The sequence below is a fragment of the Ursus maritimus genome, unplaced genomic scaffold (genome assembly GCF_017311325.1).
Source record: "Ursus maritimus isolate PB19 unplaced genomic scaffold, ASM1731132v1 scaffold_10, whole genome shotgun sequence".
Lineage (NCBI taxonomy): Eukaryota > Metazoa > Chordata > Mammalia > Carnivora > Ursidae > Ursus > Ursus maritimus.
In genome coordinates, this window is record NW_024423344.1 from 18,004,863 (window position 1) to 18,019,257 (window position 14,395).

The window sequence follows — 14,395 nt, forward strand, 5'->3', positions numbered from 1 at the left end:
ATTGCCTTTGATGGTCACATTCCAGGAGAGCTGTGACCTTCCCTGATTCTTCTATGCCATTTGTCCCCAAAAATACTTCCCTTCAAAGGAGATTAGTCAGCCCTCAGTAACTGATACAGTAAATGACCTATCGCCATGCTGAAGGATGAATGAGGCTTAATGCAGGAGGGACGGAGAAATTTGATCTCGCAGAGAGCTTTCAAACCACATCTGCCCAGGGCACCTGGCTGGCTCAGTCAGTTAAGCGTCTGCCTTCCACTCAGGTCATGATCCCAGGGTCTTCGGATGGCGCCCGTTGTCGGGCTCCCTGCTTAGTGGGGAGTCTGCTTCTCCCTCTCCCTCTGCCCCTCCCCCCACTCATGTGCTCTCTCAAATAAAAAAATTAAATCTTTAAAAAAATATGGAAAACTCAGTTTAAAAAAATACACAGAAATAAACAAAAAACCACATCTGTACAGCGCCGAAGATTCTGATGCAGCTCTCACACCCCCACTCCCACCCTGGGGGGATGGCCCCAGGGGAATGCCAGTGGGCTCTGCGTTTCAGAAAGAGCTTCTAGTGAATGAGAGAACCAGGACCTTCAGGGAGAAGCACTAGTTCAGAGTGCCCTGTACGGTTGACAGGAAAGATTTGCATTCTCAGTGCAATCATGGAAACCGAAAGAAGTATAAGTGTGGGTTTCTGGAACAAGGTAGGAAGTACGCTCACAAAATGTCCTTGTGCAAGTAGGGCCTCCCCCTCAGGTGACCCTCAGTGCCACGGGTCTCCAAGCGCGTGGTCAGTCTCTGCACCACTCACCGTTCATCGGGCTATGGTCCCTGTCCCTGGCTAAGCGGCTACATGGTGTGACGTCATCGAGTCAGATTCTGGCGGGCATGCATGAGCTGTGCTAGGTTTCTGTTCGTGGTTCTTATTAACATGCAAGTATTTAGCTTATAAGGAAAAAACACGAACCTCAGTGAGTTAAAAATGAGTGCTGCAGTTATGGAGTCAGTAGAATCTACTAAAAAATGTATTAACCGTGAATTGTCCAGAGTTCCTATCAAGTATGATACGGTTTCATGAAAAAAAGCAGGTTAGAAAACCAAAGGCAGAATGCGATCCCTATTTTACATGTGCAGCTCATATCTATACGTTGACAGGATATGTGTGTGAGGGGAGCATATGGAGGGGATTGAGCAAAGCTGGGCGTGTGGGGGGGGAATGTGAGGGTGGGGGTTATATAGGAAGTACGTGTGCAGCGTGAAAAGGAGCGTGAGATGGGTGGGGCGCGTGTGCACATGTGTGTGCACGCCCTCACAGTCCTGGACACAGTGAAGAGCGATAGTGGCCCCAGCACTTCCAGAACCTGAAAGGCAAATAGGGAATGGAGGGCTCTACCCCCGCCCCCTCCCACCTGCCCCAAGTAAACCTCCAGGATGTTTAAGAGCAAGGACTTTGGAGTCGGACCTAGTTTCAAATCCTAACCCGAAACTAGCTGCAGGATCTTGGGCAAGTTTTTCAACCTCTTGACATCGCTTTCTCCTCTGCAAAATAAAGACACTTCTTGGCATCCATAAAGGGCTGAGCGCAGGGTTAACACAGAGCAGACATTCAATAAGTGGTAACAAAAGATCCTAGCCCTTTGCTCAAAATAGTTCTATTTCAAGAGAAAATTGTACCATGGCAACAAAAAAAATCTCTGACAAAGCAATTTTTAAAATACATCACATCTATATTCTAGTCTATGGCTTCTTTATTTTGAACAGTTCGGGTTTTTTTTGGAGGGGGTGAATTGCGTTTACAAACAATTCTTGACCACTGGTCGCTCTTAGGACTAATAACGGGGTGAAAGCATGAAGTCCACGGGATGATGTTCCCCAGTGATTTCAACCAACAGAACCTGTTAGAAGCATCATTCTCACGCGTATTCGCTGTGCCCTGTCCCAGCTGCTGACAAAGGTGCCGGGGAGGCTGAACACTGGCCACCCCTCCAGGCAGGGAGGCAGGACAGCAAGAAAGCTGGGTGCAGTCTGCCCTGGGGATTGGTGATGAGTTTGCAGCCTGCAGCCTGGGTGCCTCTTGGGCCTTTCACATTAAAATCAATGAGAATTTCACATGGGGGTGGGGGGTTGTTGCAGTTATTGGAGATTTAGTATATAGTTACTTGGGAATTCTAAAAAGCAAATATCTAGTATAAATAGAAGGCCTAGTTACTTTATAAATTATCTAGAGAGCTTCTTAAAACCAATCAAAAATAATGCTGAAATCTTAGTCATGGTCACCCAAAGATTTCCTCCCCCTACTTCAAGAAAGTTCCTGCCTTAAGTCAGGAACACCTGCTAACCGACTAATAAGCATAATGCAAAGTCGTGTATGCTCTTGAATAACAAAAATAGTACACAGCCCTCTATTTTTTTTTTTTTTTTTTGGAGCCTCTATGGCATTTCCCTGCTAATACTATTCTAGCTGCGGTCTCTGCTTCAATAATGTTGCAATTCTCAGCACTTCTAACTGCTGGGCTCTGAGAAAGAGACATAGCTCCCCAAGCAATGGCCGATGGCAGCAGGAGGACCTCAGGCTCTGTTCTGAACCTTGTCGTGGTTATTGTAGCTGACACCACCAATGCCCTCCAGGATATTCATGGGCAGAGGAAACACGATGGTGGAATTCTTCTCCGTGGCCACGGTGGTTAGCGTTTGCAGGTAACGCAGCTGCAGGGCTATGGGGGACTCGGCCAGCACCATGGAGGCTGACTTCAGAGACTTGGAAGCATTCATTTCTCCTTCTGCTGCAAGGACCTAAAACGGCAGAAATAAAAGAGCTCAGAAAGAAAAGTTTACAACTGTGACTAGGGCTTTCTTTATCTGGCTGCGCCCAGATGCCTGTCTGCCAGCCCCCACTTTGCCGCACTGGTTTGCATGAGTTACTGCTTCGGGAGGGTGAGAATTTCACATGCTAATGTGATTAGGGGAATTTGAGGAGGTTGCAGGAAGCAGAGGAGATATTTTGCAAATTATGAGTCCCTAGATTTCCGTTGCAAACAAAATAAAAGCACCATCTTTAACCGAAACAATCGTGGGCGTTCCCCCCTACCCCAGTAATGCTGGTGATCACCCGGGAGCCGCCCCATCCCCTGCGGTAGCTTTCAGAGAAGTTTGACATTCAAGGCCTCCGCCTGGCTTCTCTCTGTTGTTCTTACTTATCCTAGGAAATGTTTTCCTTTTATTCCGTTACCAGTTTAGCCTCATTCTTACGATGTAAGGACCGTTCAAAGTGCTCTCTGCTCTTGATTGTCGACAGTGCAGTGTGAGAACACCCATGGGAAGGTTCTCTTAAGTGCCGGCTCGCTTTCTAGTTCTCTCCCGCCCAGGACAGGTTTGCAACTCGGTTGCCCCAGCCGTGGGTGAGCGGTGCTCACTGCCTCTATGCCAACACGCCCTCCACGTTCACTGCCGAGAAGCTGCCGGAGCTTCGCAGATAAACCAGAGATGGGGAAGGAAGGAGGGCAGAGGAAAATGCATTGGTTCTCGAGGAAGATTCTGAGGAGGGTACGTGAAAGGCTTCTCATCTTCGTTGGTTTCTGATACTCCAGGAAACCCATCCCCGCAGATGTGAAGGCTACAGGTCCAACAGACTCCAGAGCATTTGAGCTGAGCCACAGTATGCTTACAGTTTGTAACTCTCACCTGGACTGGGTTTAATCACCACCACCACTCGCTTTCAAACCAGCACACTTACCACACTTAACAGTAATGCTCAAAAGACAGGCACCGGGTTGGGTACCTCCGGATCTCCAGCTTTGAGAAGGTGACCTCGCCCATTGTGATGAACCCTGAGTCACGTATTGGCTTGTCGACCAATGCGTCGTACACCTGAAACTAATCTAGCACTGTCCGTCCGATAATTTTTTTTAAATAAGCAGTATTACTAGCTTTATAAAAATGCAGATTCCTGAGCCACGGGAGACTCGGCTTCACCGAGGGTGGGGTGAGGGGAAGAGGTTGAGTGTTTGCTGTGTTGAGTTCTCTCTAGGGGATTGAAATGCAGCCAGACCTGGGACCCACCTCGCTAAGCCACAGAGCATGGGGCTGAGCACCCCCGTCCCAAGACCTGCTGCCCAACTTCCTCGGGTACATTAAGGTGCCCCATTACCTTTTAATTCAGGAGGAAATTCTCAGTAAAAACTGTGAAAAAGAAACCCTTCCCTTATCAAAATCACTGAGAAGGTCTGATCTTCCATTCCAGGTCTAGCCTTATGTACGCCAAAGCTAGGCATCTTGCCTTCCAGTGTGGACAGAATAGCCCTTACCCTGGCCCTGGCTTCCCGGGTGGCCTCGGCCTCCGCTGCCATGGACCGCTGTAGCTGCACCGGGATCCGGACATCTTTGATCTCCACTCGGGCCACCCGGATCCCCCAGAGCTCGGTGGCATCATCAAGTAAGGTCTGTTTCCAGATCAAAAGAAAAGGCATCAGTCAGAAGACAGGGGATGTAAGTTTCTGATGTGCTTTCTATCTGCAAGATAAATTCTTCTTCTTTTTCTCCTTTTGTATTCACAGCATTTGCAGTGAGACAAGTGGGGAAAGGAAAAGGAGTTCTTACTGATCACTCCCAGGAATTGAAGGGAATCCCGGGAAGCATTCAGAAGCAGAACTTGACAGATCTTTCAGGAGGTATCCGGATTCACCCCCAAACTATTCCTAATGAAGTATATATGCCAACCATCTAGAGTTGGGCAAATACCCCACATTTTTTTGTCACTGACATCAAGCCGGCAGCAAAGCAGGGGCTTCTCAGACATTCCTGGATTTTGTCCTGGCTCTGCCATTTGCAGCTGTGAATCACTGGGCCAGTTCCTTAACCTCTCTGATTCTTTGTTTTCTCACCTATAAAAGGTTTCCTTTCAGGATTTTCATGAGATTTGGAGGTAATACACGTAAAAGATATACCAATGTCTCACAATAACGCAATCAACATTATTGGGTACTTTTTGAGATACTCTGTGCCTTGCTCTGTTTTACCCCTGCCCTGCGGCCAGTTTTAAACAGGTAGCCAGGCTTTTTTTTTTTTTTTTTTTTTTTTTTTTTTTTTTTTTTTTTTAGAGCACAGCAGCCTAAAATCAAAGATATGCTTGTCCTTTGTAAAAACTTGAGGCCATTGAGGATGTCATGCTGGTCATCCTGCAGAGGGAGAGGTGAAAGAGAATGCCTTGAGAAAGAGTGAGTGAGATCAGACGGGTAGTTCCCCCTGAGGCCAGGGGCAGAGATCTCTGCTACCAAATGGCAAGCCATCTCTTGCCTTTCCATGATTTCTGTAGCAGTGTGGGAGAACGTGAGACGTCCCAAGAAGCCCGTGACCGGACTGTGGTAGGGGAAACATCTGAGTCGTCAAACTCTTGGGGCTCTTACCAATGATATGGAGAGTTACATAGAACCGACACTGTCTCATAAAGCCTTAGGGTCTTTGTGGCACCTCGGGCACTGGAAGAGATGCCAAGGAGCAAAGCTGAAATTCCCTCCTAACGCGCAGAAGGGAGGCTCAGAATCGAAACATAATTGATTTAGGACCACACGGAAATGTAATGGTGTATGAACGGGGGTGTGCCAGCAGTGAGATGCTGCCTGCAACGTCCCCATTGATATGCTAATTATGATTGCTATCAATCTAATTACTGCTGTCAGTAGCACCCGGTCAGCTTTTCCAGGGATGGCAGGCCTGCGACGTCGCAGCTGAATCCTGCCCTAACAGCCCACTGAAATGCAGAAATACACGGGTTGTCTGAGAAACGGTGGCCCTTCTTCTGGAGTAACCTCAATTAAAAAGAACGCCAACCTTTTCAGAAAAGGCTGATGTGTACAATGCTAGCTCGTATTTGGAATTCCGAAGAAAATGGGTAAGGTGTGCAATTCCTACAGCTCCCCTTCTCCTGCTCGGATATTTAACCTACACCTTGTGATTGTAAAGGAATAAAGCCACAAACTGAGGCCTGGTGTTTACAGCAGCTGTGTGTGTGTGTGTGTGTGTGTGTGTGTGTGCACGCGCATGCATGTGAGAGGGGTTCTGTGAACCACTGACATCTGATCATCACTGATCATTAAGATAAAAGAACTAAAGACAGAGGCTATTCGTTCTAAGCATCGTTACCTGGATGCTGTGGGCGATCTCTTCTCGGCCAGCCAAAATTTGGGACAGGGTCTGCGTCCCTAAGACGTTTCTTAGAGTGGTCTGAGCCAGCAGAAACGTGGCTTGGTGGACATCGTTGACATTGGCCACCGCCGACACAGCGCTGTAGATTCTGTAATAGACGACTCCGTCCACCTGAGTAGTCACGGAGTCCCTGGTGAGGATCTGGAGAGCAACGACAGGGAGAATCGCACGTTTATTACGACTGTCGCAGTGACTGACACTAAGAGCCCGCTCCCCAGGAGGACAGCATTAATGACAGCTCATGCCAGCATCACCCGAACTCTGCCCCGGCTGGAGTATAATGTCATCCTAGTTGGTGACAAAGTCCCTACCCATGGGGAGTCTGCACGCGTCCCTGTAACTTCATCTTAGGGAAGCCTCGCACCCCACGGGCCGGGGCTCTTGATTTGCTGTGGGGAGCGTAAGCACTTCTATTTTAAAGTGTGGCAAGTAGAGACTTAGTGGAATTCGACCTTCTACACAGAGATGGAACCCTTGTTTCCCTGATACCTGAAATCTTTTTGGTTTTCAGTTTTTATCAGATTTGATGAACAGCGGTGCTCCTTAGAAAGCATAGATGTCACCAGAGACCGTGCTCTGGATTCACATAAGGAGAAATCTATTTGCGTTTACAGAGGCTCTGCACTGATCATTCTGAATAACGTGGCAAGGCGCTTTGCAGCCAAGGAAAGCTCTCTGGCAGGACCGTAGGAGAAGAACCTAGAGCTCCCTTCTCCCATCTAGAATGGTGGGCTCTGGAGCCAGAAAAGGCCCATGAGAGGTCGCTAAGCAAATCTCTTATGATGCAGGCTGAGTCCTACAGTAAGGACTCTGGACTTCCTACCAGTGACTTGGTGACGTGATTGTTAAGTCTTGACTGAGTTTCCTGGACCAGAGAGAAGAAAATTAACATCGACTCCTAATCCTTTCATCACCTCTGCCCTCTGACATGGCAGGCCCTACTCACATTTTCTTTCCTCTTCCTGAGTTTTAGTTCTTCGTGACTCTGTTTCTCTTCTCTGTGGCCCTGTTACTGGCCTTGGACATTTATTTACAGTACTTTAAGAATGGAAAAGAATTATTTGAAATCCAAATGCAGGTGGGCTCTGTGCTCTGTCCTTACACCCACCCACTGTGTTGCATCCAATCACACATTAAAAAAGTGAATGACAGAGATTTTACTAAAGAATCTTCTGGAAAGGTGACAGCGAGGATAGTATCCTAACCAAACCCCACCCACCACCAAATTAAATTCAGCTCCTTTATACAACGACTCATCTGATTGACTCTTCCAAGCATCTTGGCTACTGGTCTCCACCCCCAGCTTCTCTGCCAACCGCTTCTTTACTCTCTCTTTTCTGGAACTTTCCCTTCCGAGTCATTCCAAGTCTTAACAGTAAGCCAGCCCTTGCCCTTGGCTTTATTCTCAATGGGAAAAACAAAGCCCAGTGGTTTTAGGACCCACCTAGGGCTCCTCAAGCAGGTCCCTTACAGTTTGAAAACATACTGTAAAACATCAACTGTCCGTGGAACGGGGAAGATAACAAGTTTTATTTCTAAAGACGTATCTTTAACCGGCATTACCTCTTGTGGAGGAATGTTGCAAGTAACAGTTCGAAGATCAACTTTGACAAACACATCTATGCAAGGCAGGACCAGGATCAAACCTAAGAGAGAGAAAATATGGCTTAAAATTTTACCGTATTGAAATGAACCGCAACAAATTGTCTCCTAACTACATGATATGTTATTTTCATGGGACTACAAGTGCTTCTCAGACAATCTTCAAAATGTACATCTCTAGCTTTGGGGGAAATTAGTTCCTCCTACTAGTCAACAACTAAAGAAAAGTGGTTCCCTAGAATAAAATCTTGTGGAAAAGAGCTAAAGATCCTTGACATTTAATTTTTAGATTTTATTTTTAAACCGCTCAACCTACTTCTATCCGAGTGTTGAATTTGACATTAATTTAAAAGGATATTTTGGAAATTGGTGTCCTTAATAAATAAAGTAAATACATAAATAAATCCATACAAAAGATTTAAGGAATAGATATTTTACCTTAAATATCAATGATTGTCAACATTCTCATTCATCTTGAATAGTACTGAAGAAATAGTAGAATTAAAATCTTCCCAAGATTTCAGAGTTCCTGCATTTGCTGTTTCTCCCGAGCTATGATCTAGTTTAAATATAATGGCATCCCCCAATTATAAACACTCTTACTTCTCTTTGAGTTGCGAAGTAGTTCGCTTTGCGGCTGGGTCGGGGAAGGATGGGGATAAGAAAACTCAGTTGACGATCCCACGAGTCTATAACATTAGCCTGAGGAGTGTTCTCTACGGCAAGGGTTACCAAGATTAGAACCATAAGGCATGTCAGGAAGATGTGGACACCAATCCATTTCCATTGACCAAAAAGATTTTGTGCTGTTGCTTTTGTTTTCAAAGAAGAAAGAGGTCTGTAGGTTGCATACCTTGCAAAGGGCTGGTAGCATCAACAGAAAACACTGCTAAGGCGCTTTCTTTCTTTTGGTCTCTGAACTCTCCTGAGACTTGTCGTGAGGACTGCTGCCTAACTTACTTCCTTATTTGGTGTCAGGTCGCTGGTTGAGTTTGTGGTGCCTAAAACTAGAAGGTTAAGTCCCAGCCCTTGCACTTAGCTAGCTTGTGACCTGGGAACACTCACGGAACTTTCCTAAGCTTCAGTTCCTTAATCTCTAGAAGATCATAGTGAAGATTAAGCATGATTCAACACGATTATGAAATAAAGGACTAAACACAGTACCAGGTATGTATTACGTGCTCAAGACGTAACGCCACTTATTATTAATACTTCCATTATTAAAGAATAATTTACAATTTACAAAAGTGGAGAGGTTTTCCATTAGCAATTTGGCTTGTTTCCCTCTAGCTCTTATGGCTTTCTGAGGTAACTCATTAGCCCCAGAGACACGTATGACGAGAGTAGTTATCCTGGGACATTTAGTGGTGAAATCTTCTGGGAAAATTCATTTAAAAGAGAAACACTTTCCTCTAGAGCCCTCCAAGTTATGGCTAGTCCACTTCTCTCAATCTAGTTTTACTCTAACTTATAAGCTTGGCCCCACCAGAAGCAACATGACCAGGAAGGGGTCAACGTTGGTCAGTTATATCTCAGTTGGGATGAGTCTACCACTTCTATTTGGACAAACTCTTAAGAACATCCATAATAAGTCATTATTGCCTTCTTTCCCTTAGGTCCTCTATGAAATTAGTCAAGTAGGATTATACTACTTGAAACGACCAAGCCTCTTTAACAAGCTTCTGCTTTTGAAATTTCCCCTATCTTTTTCACGTAATAGATATCTGAATGCCCACCGTAGTGCATGGCCAAGCGCAAAGCACATGTGGAACCACAGTGACTAAGAAAGCTCTTGCCCCTCAGAGAGCTTATAGTCCAGTTGGAGAGAGAATGTGTTTACTCAAATACATCATAATAGGGGACAGAAAACAAATGTTATTAAAGATTGCAAATAACCACTCTTTCTCATGTATCTTGTAAGATGTTATTTTTGATGGCCTCTCCTTTCAAAATATTAGAATTTATCAGATGAAATTGTCATGCTTGAGAATCAAAAACAAGTATTAGCAATTTTACATAGTTCAGCTACATATACACCAAGAGAAATTATGAGAATTAAATCAATACCTAACTTCTAGAATTTTAGTATCTAACAGTCTCCACCCCCCCAAATCCCATCCTCTTATAACACGAAGAATTTGGAACAGTTTTCATTCTAAGGTAGAGAAATGATGGAAAGAAACACGGTTGACTAAAGGAGTTATGTGATATCTTCCATCTCTCCATTTCCATTAATCTACTTGTCAGGAGAAGATATGACCTTTACTTTTCCATTAGCTCTTTTCAAAGAGCGAGAATCAAAAACCAGCTCCCAAAATACTCTCCCTGAGTAATTTAATCATCTACCTTGACCATTTACTCTGTCCCTTCATCCTTCTGTCATTCTTCTAGTGGTCTTGGTGGTAAGTGACGCCCAGCCAGTGCACCAGGGCCCCGCTTTGCTCCCACTCACTGGATCTCTCAGAGAGAATGGATTTCCAACCTCTCCAGGTACTGGTCTAGTGCTCACTCCTGTGCACTTGCATAACAGAACAGCACCTTTCTTTCCATTGTACAGACAGGCAAGGGCTCCAGCTTCCTGTGACTTTGCTTCTCAAGAGAGGCTGCCGGGGAAAATTTGAGTGGCAACAGTTAAATGTTAGGGGCCCATGATCCTTGTCAGGGGACAGCCACAGTGTCCTACCTGGCCCTCTGGCTTTGTCAGCTTGGATGCGTCCCAGTCGGAATACAACAGCACGCTCATACTCCTTAATGATCTAAGAGATTAAGGGAGAGCATTTAGTCCTAATGGTTCATCAGTTCATAGAGAGAGCCCAATTTATTTCCCAGGGTGTTACCTTCAAGCACATCCATATGGAGATGGGGAAGGTAATGATCATCAGCAACAAAGAAAGGGAAAACAGGATCCAGCCACATACACCGAGCCGTTTACTGCTGATGCCTAAGAAATGAGGAGGAAGCAAGCCTGTAACTTACATGGTTCTTAGAAAAGCCATTCAGCCGCACGAGTAAGGCTACTACCCAGAGCGCTGGCCATGCCTGGTGTCACTGAGGAGGAGATCGAAACCCATGCACACCTGCAAATGCAGTAAACACGCACCACACAAACACACACACACACACACACACACACACACACACACGCTGTTCATTCAGGGTTTGAGATAGAAATTGACCAGTCCCTTCCAAGAAATTTTCATAGCAATCAATAATAACAAGTACCATTATATTTAGTAGGGATGACATGGTTTAAGATCCTCGAAAGACATTAAACACTGTTACCCAGTGTGTAATTCATGGATTACCTCCATCAGAATCATTAGGGTGCCATTTTAAAAGACAAATTCCTGGGCTCCCAGGATTCTCCAGGTTGAAATTGAAGACGACCTCTGAGGTAGACAGGTAGGTACTATTATCCCCAAAGGCAGACAGGATGGCAAGAAAAACGTTTTTGAAGAGCCTGTGAGTTTCTATGAGAGCTCCCTAGGCGTGCGTTTCTATGAGCGCTCTCTTACCTACCAATGCTGTGGTCTTAGGTAAGCCACTCAATTTTTCTGAGCCTCCACTTCTTCCTTTGTAGGATGGGGATAGAAGTCAACTAACTTGGAAGATCTGATGAGGACTAAATGAGATATTTTTATATGGCACTTGGCCCATACATTAATTTCTACATTAGTAAATATATATTACTACCTTTATTTTCATTTTACAGGTGTTGCAGCGACCTGTCAGACACTGATATTTGACATTTCTGACTTTTCAAGGAATTTTTTTTACATTGGATGTCCTTTTGTTAATCACACATTATGGTAACAGGGGCATTTTGGCTTTAAGAACATTGCCCTGCAATGCTAAGTTCTACTTCAATCTCCTAAAACTTTGTAGCTTTAATCATTTCAATTACACAATTTCTCATGTCTTAGTACTCTAGTTTGTAGATCACACAAGTCTGGCTGACCCTTTTATTCTTATTTTATTCTTTAAATCACTATTTCAATTTATTTTTAATCCTCATTCCTTCTTGTTCTCCTCCTCTTGACAACCACCACCATCTTTACCCCATACTTCCTCCCACTGATTCCTAGCCTTCACACAAGCACCCAAATTAACTATATGTCCTAGATATCTTCACCCAGATTATTCCACAAACACCTTATGCTATCTCTAGCCCCGTTAATGCCTAACCATCCACGTGCCTATTTCCCCGTGCGTGGTACCAGTACTCACCAGGTACTTTCTCAATTAGTGCAGTCCCACAGATGGGAAATATCTACGTTTTAGATACATATTTAGTATTAAAAGCTCTTTGTGCAAATGTCCTTTAATAGGCTCTAAATACACATAAAGATATACCCAGTAGCAATAAGGACTTGCTTGTATACCCAAAGTTTACACTTTGAAAATACCACCTTCCAAAGCCTTGGACCCTAGTGAGGTAGATTGGACTATCATTATACAGGATAAAAAGACATTTTGTGCATCCTAATAGAATCTTTGTTGCATTTTGTTTATTAGGGCTTTTTTATTACTAGTAATAAATAATATATACATTCTCATTGTATATAAACATTCTCATTGTAAAAAAAAAAATTCAAAGCAATACAGATAAAACTGAAGTCCCCCCGACCATGCTCTCCTTAGTCCACTTTTATCTAGAGAAGTCCCATAGTTATTGATTTGGTGTAATTCCTGATAGACCCCTTCCAATGTATTTACATAATACGTCTATCTTTAGAGAACACTTGGCTTAGATTTGCAGATTTGGTGAGCTATGACACCGCACTAACACTTCTATTTTTTATTTTTATTTATTTATTTTTAAGATTTTATTTATTTATTTGAGAGAGTGCGAGAGAGCACAAGTAGGGGGAGCAGCAGAGGTAGAGGGAAAAGCAGGACTCTCCACTGAGCAGGGAACCCGACTCAGGACTCCATCCCAGGACCCTGGGATCCTGACCGGAGCCGAAGGCAGACGCTTCGCCGACTGAGCCCCCCAGGCACCCCAACACTTCTACTTTAAAAAAATAAACTGAACCGGTCTTGGAGATCTTTCCATGTCAGTACATGCAGCTCTACCTCCTTCCTGTCGGACACAGCTCCATACGGAAACTGCGTCTCCGTTTATGGAGCCATTGGACATTAAGGTCACTTGCAGCTTTGTCCCCACTAACAAGGCTGCAGTCGTGGTGTTCCGTTGAGGCAAGAGGATGGCAGTGGGCAAGGGCCCCATGGAACCTCTCAATCAACCCGCCAAGCCCTTAGCACGCCCAACCATCTCCTGCTTGCTCCAGATCCACGGATGTGTATTTTCCGGGAGTAATTATCACAATACCGTAGGGCCATCAGCATATGCGTACTTCCCAGCGGGGAGCTGGATTTTGCCACCCCCAACAGGTTCCTCCCGATTTCTCATTCATCCGTTTGACAGCATTTTGCCAGTTCTATACCAGGCACTGTGCGAGGGCTGAGGCTACAGAGGAGAGAAGATGGGAACTTCCCAACAAGGGTCACGTCTAGCAGGAGAAAGACAGTAGGCACGGGTGTAATAATAGGGTCCGGTCTCTGCTGTGCTGTCTTCTAGGAAAAAATAAGTGGGGATTCCCTCCTCTATGTGGCTGGGAGAAGGAACAGCAGAATGTCTACTCAACGCATTTCCTTCAGTCTGGAAAGAGAAGGGCAGAGCCATAGCGCACAGAACCCGAGGCCCTGCACTGCTGACGCTGGAGAGAAGGACCCCGGGACTTCAGCTGGAAGGACTTCAGGGACAACGAAGGCCAGCCCTTCATTCCGCAGCCAGAAAATCTGGTTAGTGTTGTCATCAGCATCTTAATCTCTCTGTAAGTAAGGTGGGACCCACGAGTTCCACAAACTGACAGATGTTCGTGTCTGCCTTTAATGACTTAGGCCGTGAGGCAAGACCGAGCTTGGCTTGGAGAGCCTTGCCTCTGGGGCTTTGTTCCCGGCACCTAGCTACAACCTATAGCACCGGAGGAAACCTAAATGCCCTCTAGGACTCGGGGTAAACACTGAAAGCAAGCCTGGTGACTTGCGTGAGGCCAGGAAGTAAGGGAGATTATTCCATTTCACTAACCCCACATATAGGGCACTAGTGGTAGAAACGAATTTTAGTCAATAAAACAGGCTAGGTGACTTGGCTGCTTATTTCTTACTTTGGCTTGGTCAGTACTATTTAAATATGAGATCAATACCACATACGATCCTTGCCCCCAGATCTGTGTTACTGTAAAATAGCTATTTCTTGTCTAAGCAGAAACAGCTGTGGCGGTATCGTGACATTTTTCAAAACCCCAAAACAGAACGATGTATAGAACCACAATGAGATCATAACACACGGCTTCCAGAATGGCAAACATTAAAGACGGACAACGGCCCATTTTAGCGAGGTTGTGGAGCAACCCGAGCCATCCTGTACGAGGAACTATGTGAAAGTATTTACTAAAGCTAGACACACACGTACTCTGTGGGCCGGTATTCGCTCCTAAGCAATCCCTGAGAGAAATGAGTGGCGATCACAGCGAAAAACGCGTTCCAGAACGGTCCTTGTGATTTTACTTATAAAATTCCAGAAATGAAGAGCCACCCAA

The 14,395-nt window shown here is 45.1% G+C and overlaps 1 protein-coding gene across 1 annotated transcript; it reads right to left on the reverse strand.

The window, feature by feature from the left end:
* Positions 1–2,238: 2,238 nt before the first annotated feature.
* Positions 2,239–13,020, reverse strand: STOML3 (stomatin like 3). Its single transcript, XM_040620923.1, has 7 exons — positions 12,867–13,020; positions 10,628–10,755; positions 10,474–10,546; positions 7,752–7,834; positions 6,126–6,329; positions 4,292–4,426; positions 2,239–2,780 (listed from the first exon to the last, which is right to left on the reverse strand). The coding sequence occupies exons 1-7, from the start codon at positions 13,018–13,020 to the stop codon at positions 2,556–2,558; spliced, it is 1,002 nt and encodes a 333-aa protein (XP_040476857.1). The 3' UTR covers positions 2,239–2,555.
* Positions 13,021–14,395: the final 1,375 nt, after the last annotated feature.

What these genes read in the sequence shown, in the direction of transcription:
- STOML3 (XM_040620923.1), bottom strand. Translation starts at nt 13,020, where the DNA reads ATGGGGCCCTTGCCCACTGCCATCCTCTTGCCTCAACGGAACACCACG. An exon ending in TGACAAAGCCAGAGGGCCAG is followed by an intron (nt 7,835 to 10,473) that starts GTAGGACACTGT and finishes TCTCTCTCTTAG; the next exon opens with GTTTGATCCTGGTCCTGCCT. An exon ending in CCCGGGAAGCCAGGGCCAGG is followed by an intron (nt 2,781 to 4,291) that starts GTAAGGGCTATT and finishes CTGCCGTTTTAG; the next exon opens with GTCCTTGCAGCAGAAGGAGA.